The sequence below is a fragment of the Botrytis fragariae genome, assembly GCF_013461495.1.
Source record: "Botrytis fragariae strain BVB16 chromosome Unknown tig00000795, whole genome shotgun sequence".
NCBI classification, from domain to species: domain Eukaryota; kingdom Fungi; phylum Ascomycota; class Leotiomycetes; order Helotiales; family Sclerotiniaceae; genus Botrytis; species Botrytis fragariae.
Genome location: NW_023501011.1, coordinates 1,237,001 through 1,244,580, shown reverse-complemented (window position 1 = coordinate 1,244,580; position 7,580 = coordinate 1,237,001). Strand labels below are relative to the sequence as shown.

The 7,580-nt window shown below is 43.4% G+C and overlaps 2 protein-coding genes across 2 annotated transcripts; both read left to right on the top strand.

Annotated features, from left to right (window-relative positions):
- Window positions 1-356: 356 nt before the first annotated feature.
- On the top strand, window positions 357-4,654 carry Bfra_007298 (uncharacterized protein; the record flags this gene model as incomplete). Its single annotated transcript, XM_037337672.1, has 3 exons — window positions 357-539; window positions 596-760; window positions 845-4,654. The coding sequence occupies 3 exons, from the start codon at window positions 357-359 to the stop codon at window positions 4,652-4,654; spliced, it is 4,158 nt and encodes a 1,385-aa protein (XP_037187052.1).
- Window positions 4,655-5,516: 862 nt separating this feature from the next.
- Window positions 5,517-6,515, top strand: Bfra_007297 (putative nad dependent epimerase dehydratase protein; the record flags this gene model as incomplete). Its single annotated transcript, XM_037337671.1, has 3 exons — window positions 5,517-5,568; window positions 5,631-6,010; window positions 6,066-6,515. 3 exons carry the CDS (start codon window positions 5,517-5,519, stop codon window positions 6,513-6,515), a joined length of 882 nt encoding a protein of 293 aa, XP_037187051.1.
- Window positions 6,516-7,580: the final 1,065 nt, after the last annotated feature.

Sequence of the window (7,580 nt, the reverse complement as noted above, 5' to 3'; positions counted from 1 at the left end):
CTAGCCTAGCACGTGCCTAGTACTCCACTCTATCGTAAATTGATATCGCGAACGCGTCTTCCAGATTATTATATTAGGTCAACTCAACTCAACTCGACCCTACTCAATCCATTTACCACATTAGACAATCTCAATGCTATGAATATTGACGGCGCACTTGAACTATTGTCGCTACCATAACGTTCTTTTCTACTTTCCAGAAAGTCTACCTGGGTAATTCAACAACATGTTATGATACTATTTAATTTTGGTATCTATGAGTCTGTGAGATTATGAGTTAAGATTCACGGATTCATATTTGAATTAGATATCATAACACCGGAGATCTCAAATAATCCACAGCAACCAACTTCATCATGACTCTCTTACGAAACTGGCTTGCCCAAAATATTGAACATTCTTTGAAAGAAGCACTGATTTGGCTGGAATCAACGCGTGTTGCACATGAAGATGCCAGCAAGTCTCACGAACAGTTTTCTTACGAGCAGGAAAAACTCTTCATCAAGCTCGAAAAGCCCGGATTGATTCATTTAATTAGTGTGGGTCATTCATTTGAACCTTTTTTCAATAGTTCTGTCTATTGACACATATACAGAACAGCAAGGCGCGGGATTCAATGCAGTCTATGATTGTATCTGATGGTACCACCAAGATCACAGCAATATTTCAACAAGACTTTCTGAATCGCTATTTGGACAAGCACAAAAGGACACTGGAGGAGTTTATTGGAGAAACTCTAGCAGCGGAGAAGTTGCAATTGGTATGATGACCTCACCAGTTTACAATAAGTTCCTAGGAGTACTAACTTCAACTTCGGGTGTGTGACTTCAATATTACAGTAGAGCCACCAACCAGGTTATACCTGAAGATCCCAAGTTTTAAGCCCAAAGGGCCGCAAGATGTTTCTGGCTCAGCACGTGCTGTAGACATTGGTGGAATTATTGATAACCAACTAGATGCAATAAAAGAGTGCCTGGATGCTGAGAATCGTGGGAACACTGTTCACCGAAATTTCGAACTCGAATCCCAAAATACTTCAACACCTTCACAGTCTGTTATGCTTGCGACACAGGATCTCTCTAGTAATTCAGACTCCAGAAGAGAAAAGAGTACTGTTTCTGATCCGCATCGACCAAAGCTGTGCACTTCGAATTATGATGTCCTAGCAATTCTTCAGAGTCGTACGGCCGTCCAAGTCACAGCCGATAGTCCTCATTTCAGTAAGCCAGGACAACCACTTGATTCGGCCGATATTACGGGGTTAGCACAACCACTTTCCCCCAAATCAAGTTTTGTTGCCACTAATCTGGAAAGAGGTGATGACACGAGACACATAAAAGATTCACAGGCTCAACAGTCTCCCAGACCTTCCATAGATGAACAAAGAACTGGTAATAATAGGACGCTAGGGGATGGGAGGCCTAACGCAAATAATACGACGCTCGAGGCTATGGAACCTTCCAGCGGGAAAATTCATGATAATTCTCCAATTAATGAAACGTTGCCATTACAGAAAAATCTGTCGTGTATTCCACACCCTTATGGTCGTATTTCAAAAGAACAGAACGATTGGTGCAAGCGTCCGGACTCGATTGCCTTATTGCTGGATGGTCGTAGATCCGCACCAAATCTACCCCCAGCAATCCTGAAATCTCAACTAGCTTTTTACGAGAAATTGCTCGCTGCACGAGCCTCAGCCACTCCCAAGAATGTAGGACAGAGTAGTCAGGCCTCCCAAGCAGACTCGAGCCAGGACACTATTGAGACAGAAAATGGGGACAACTATAAGGATAGTCCCGCTGCCCTTCGCCACTCGAAAGACACCGAAGAATTTGAATATACTCATGAAGATCCGCAGTCTAAAACTGTGTTTGGTATTGATGAGGGTCATGAGTCGGATAGTGATTCAAGTGATATGACAGAAGTTAGTTGCCCTAGTCCAGAACGAAACTCAAGACCTAGACAGGCGATGGAGGAAAATTACACCTCCCATCAAGGTTTAAATCGAAATCGTACACACTCACCAATAGTACACAGCGACGATGAGGAGTGTCATTCAGAGAGCAAGTTGAGTGATGCGATGGAAGTTAGTTGCCCTAGTTCAAAACGCAACTCAAAGCCTAGACAAGTGGTTGAACAAAACGACAACGTCGAGCAAATTGCAGGTCGAGAGAATTCTCTAACTATTGAGAGTGGTGATGGAACGCACAGTTCCGATAGTTCCGATGTGCCAGTCTCAGAGGCTTGTCAAGAGGCCATCCCGCAATCTTCTCCCAATGTCACAGAAAACAAGACAACTTTTGCTATTAAGGTCAAAGCACCTACATCATCAGTCCAATACCCAATTAATAGTGTTTCGGATGACGAGGACTTGGAATTGGATATTCCGCATGTCTTGGGCGACGAAATTCAGAGCGAAAACTTGCCAGTCTCTGCTGACGTAGATAGCGGAATCCAGAGCCGCAAATCTCCTGAAGATGTTCACCCACCTTTTTCACAGCTTCAGCTCGGAACCGCGCAGCGTAAGTATGAAGTACAGGTCGAAAAGACTCCAAATCACAGAAAACGGACGAATGCAGAATTGTCATCAGACTTTGTGATTCCTGGAACTTATGATAGTCCACAAAACGAAACGAACGAAGACAGCTTACTTATCCCTGAATCCGGGCGATTTCAGTCACTCAAATTACCGAGAGTACATCCTCAGATGATCGACACAATCGGTGAGACGCCTCAAGACAAAGAAGAGCCAGATACCTCTAATGTTCTACACTCTCGTGAACAGCAGATATTATCAAAGTCCAATGGTCATATAGCTTACCCGAGCGTACCAAGGACTCAGTATTGCCAATCTATACTAATTCCCAATCTTGATGGGGCTACTTCTGATGGTTCGCTCCCTCCCAGTAGGAGCCCTTCCATAAGCTTTCTACCATTGAGCCAAAGTTCTCCAGAGCAAGGACACGATGGGGAACGTCCTTTCAAACGGCAGAAAATTAGGGATCCTCTAGCTCTACAGCAGGTTCTAGGTTTCAGTCAAGAGGAAACGCCTTATAAAGACAGAAACGAAATGGTAAGAGCCAACAGACGTGAGTTACGAGAGGTTCTACAAAGGCGATCACCAATAGTAGATACGGGAATAATCAGCAATAATACTGAAGGAACACAAGACGTAGCATTTCCAGAAAATTCCCAAATGAGCCGCCATGGATTTGAGACAGATTTACATGATACAGTAATCTCTGATCAGACCTCCGCATCTTACGAAAATTTGCCCCTAGGTCAATCATCCCCCCCTTTCGAGGCTCGCAACATGACCAGAGCTTCGATTGTACCCAAAAGAACTCGGCTGAGCTCGGGGCATGCCCACCATCCGAAGCAGCGGCCCAGCTCGCTTTTTGAGAAGTATTCTAATACTTACCCACGCTATAAGGGCAATAAGAGACAGTTCATATGTGCACTTGTATATTTAGAATGGCTTGGGACCTCCGCGAGACAACCTCGGACATCACTATGGGACGATTTTGTTTGGTTCTATACTCTGTACATGGACCATGTCCTCAACAGTAGGAACAGATTGAGTGGAATTAGGTTCTACAATGAATTGGGGATCTCTGATCCCTATTTTACTCACTTTGATGAAACAACAGGACCAATAATCACTACAGAAAGCCTTGAAGCTGCTTTATCACCCGAATCCCCAGATCATGGTATTGTTGAAGACTTGCGTGAAAAATACAGAAGCACTGCCTCGCAGCCGTTAATTAGTCCCGGGAGCATCAGAGCAAACTCTGTGAGGCAACAATCGAATGATTTTATTACTTTTGCAAATACCGATACCCCTTTACCGTCAGGAGCCTCCACTCAACTTGAAAAACTTGCCTCACGAAAATCCTCGAGAAGTTCGGATCGATCGCCATCATCAAAAAATACAGAACTAACGCCAATGAGGCAAAAGAAGAAGCGGACTCATTCAGAAACAACAATTTTGAGGAACGGAACCCCAGAAGACCTTTTACTGTCATCTAAAGCGTCTATATCACAACCAACTTCATCTAAAATGCCAGAGACAAATTCGGCGCCATTAAGGGCTTCAAAAGAGCCTAGAAAAGCCCCAGGAAGGTTTTTTGAAACCCCAAGTCAATTGATATTCTCATCAGATATGGGATCGTCGCTTCACAATAGTTCCTCGCCTCTCCGAAATCTGGCATCACCACGGAGTTTGCGGAAGACTCCGGATGGTCCACCATCAGTGCAACCAAACGCTTGTGAGTTGGCAAGCCCAATTCAACGAGAGGCTCCACGCATCGTGTGTAAAATGGGCTCCTCGAGAGAGCGCAGACCGCAAGAACGTATGTCAAAATTCTCACGTGAAAGATCAATATCTCCACCGCCGCCACGGGAGATCATGAAATATACGCCAGCCTCGAATAAACCAGAAAAGGCTGATACCGGCCTTGAAAATCAAGAACAGCAAACGAGCCTTGAAAAATCAACCAAGTTCCCATCAACCGCATCGATCTTCAGTGGTAAATGGGAATTTGGCAAGTATCTCGCGCAAAGACGAAGGGAAAGCAGCGTTCGTCGTTCAAGATTGACACCAAGGACTAGTTTCGGCATGAAGCCAAGATCTAGTAGTGACAATAAAGGCTAGCACATCTAAAAGCCTGTGGGTGGAGGCCGTTCATTTCTCAAAGATAGCCCAGTGTTTAAGAATCTGTACTTAGTAGTTGTGGAGACAGGCGTGTCAACTCATATAAGGTTATCAATACCAAAGATCAATACGAAACATATTAACAAATTGTGTTCGAGCACCAATGTAAGAGCTGCTCTGCTATGCCATTCAAACATCGCTGCCCTAATGGCCTGGGCTCAGGGTATGAATCTAGGCTAGGGAGATGTGTAAGTGGGGAGCTATTTACGTGATAGGCTAATGCTATTGAAATATGAATTAGGGGCCCACAGGGGCTGCATAGTATCTAAAACGAAGTCTTGGAAATAGTTCATACAGCACAACGTTGAATTAGTCGCCCAATAGTAAACCCTATTTACTGCTGCATGCATTGTGTGAAACTGAATGTACACATGTATATATGTACTCTAGATAATAAAGCGATGGATTTAGGTAGATTCCTGCTAGGAAAATGGGACATTTCAACGACATATAAGTTACAATGGCATCGATATTAATTATACGAACTTGTCCTGAAGGACCCCTCATTGCCACCTCTGATACAATCAGAGACTAACTACTCTCACCGTTCAGGGATAATAAGGAGGCACATAAGCATCTCCCTTACAGCTCATATCCTCGTATCAATTCATTTCAATCAATCAATCACGTTGCTTTTTGGGCCCTCCTTGCATGAGATCCAGCCTCAACGCCTCCTCCTTAATCCTTTGATGCTTATGTAGCATATTACTTTCACTCACCGTCCTTATATCTTCTTTGCCCACATCTCTACTTCATTATTGCTCAATAAACATTGTTCAGAATCAACTCAAACAATTTCAACATGTCATCATCAAACCGCTTTTTGATCTGGGGAGGAGAAGGTTGGGTTGCTGGTATGTCTAACACCCCACTCCCATTCAAGAGCTTCTGAACCGTGCTAACCCAGTTTCCCCAGGACATCTCAAGACTCTCCTCGAAAGTCAGGGAAAGGAAGTTTACACCACCACTGTTCGCATGCAAAATCGCGAATCTGTCATTGCAGAAATTGAAAAAATCAAGCCAACCCATGTTCTTAACTGTGCTGGCTGCACTGGACGCCCTAATGTCGATTGGTGTGAGGATAATAAGGAGGAGACGATTCGAAGCAATGTTATCGGAACGCTGAACTTGACCGATGTTTGCTACTTGAAGGGTATTCATATTACTGTCTTCGCTACAGGATGTATCTATACCTACAACGATGAGCATCCAATTGGCGGACCTGGATTCTTGGAGACTGACCCAGCCAACTTTGCTGGCTCATTCTACTCAGAAACCAAGGCCCACGTCGAGGAGGTTGGTACAATTTCTTCAATGATTTCGGAGACAGATACTAACAACTAGTGCGCAGGTTATGAAGACATACAACAACACCCTTATCCTCCGACTTCGAATGCCCGTCAGTGATGATCTTCACCCCCGAAACTTCGTCACCAAAATTGCCAAATATGACCGTGTAGTCGACATCCCCAACTCGAATACCATTCTCCACGATCTTCTCCCTGCTTCCATCCTCATGGCCGAGCACAAAGATACCGGTATCTACAACTTTACCAACCCAGGTGCCATTTCTCACAACGAGGTTTTGGCCCTCTTCAAGGAATACGTGAGACCAGATTTCACATGGAAGAACTTCACATTGGAGGAACAATCCAAGGTCATCAAGGCGGGACGAAGCAATTGCAAGTTGGATACTAGCAAGTTGGTCAAGAAGTTGGGCGAGTATGGGTATGAGGTCCCAGAAATTCACGAGGCGTACAAGGGGTGTTTCCAAAGAATGGCTGCTGCCGGTACCAAATAGATGGGGCTCACATGTAACATGCAGAGGCTGTGATTCTGTGTCTTATCATCTGAAGTATATCTTTATTTTCAAACGTGGTTGAATATCTCCACGCTATATTTCAAATAAATATACTTATTATTATTGTCCAAAATGTTCTAGGACTTTTCGAATGTATGCTTGCGATATGATCAGAGTATGAAATATAGCTACAATCACTGACGAGCCACTTTGACATTATTGTCAGAGGGGCTCAGACGATACACAACGGCTCTACATACGCCAGCATGGATTCTCCAGCTTGATTGTTGCGCATACATGCCATTGGAACCGATGAACATGTTCACAACTTCATATTGAGCAAGCAATCCATGTTTTGCGATGATATTCATCCAGTATTTCCCATCTCCTCTTTCTTTTATGACGTTTCCTTCTTCCCCAAGTTCATTCGGTGGGTGCATTGATGAAATCTTAATCTTAAGTATTTTCATACTGTATTTTATGGATCCTTGGCTGCCCCTCCATGAACGAAAATTTCATGCAAACGAACTGAGACAACACTATCATAAATTAAAAGCACTAGGTATTTAGGTAGGTACTTGGTTCAAACTTGACAGCAAATGACCTGATAATAAGGAAATTTGATATAAAAAGAAAACAATAACAAAGTCATCATCAGATCTAGCTAATGTGTATCTCAACACCCAAATTCTTATTTAAAGAATCACTCACAAGAGTAAGAAAGGAAATGAAAAGAAGAGAAGATAGAGACAGACATCGATATCGTTCGTAATCGTGATTGTGAATACCTCCAGCTACCTACATAAGCTCATAAGCTCATAAGCCACCCTCGCCTTCGCTTCTATGACAGTCAATAAAGCCTCGCGTCATACTATCACAATCTCGGCATTCCATTCTTGAATTGCGAGAAAATAATTTCAGCCTTACACCAAAAACCTGACAAGTCACTGTATATTCATCCCATCCCGATTTTCCTTATCATTAAAGTCGCGGAATATACTATTTTCTCTCTTACTCTATCTATCTACCTATTACAACTAATCACTGGGCTCAAATAACCTCATT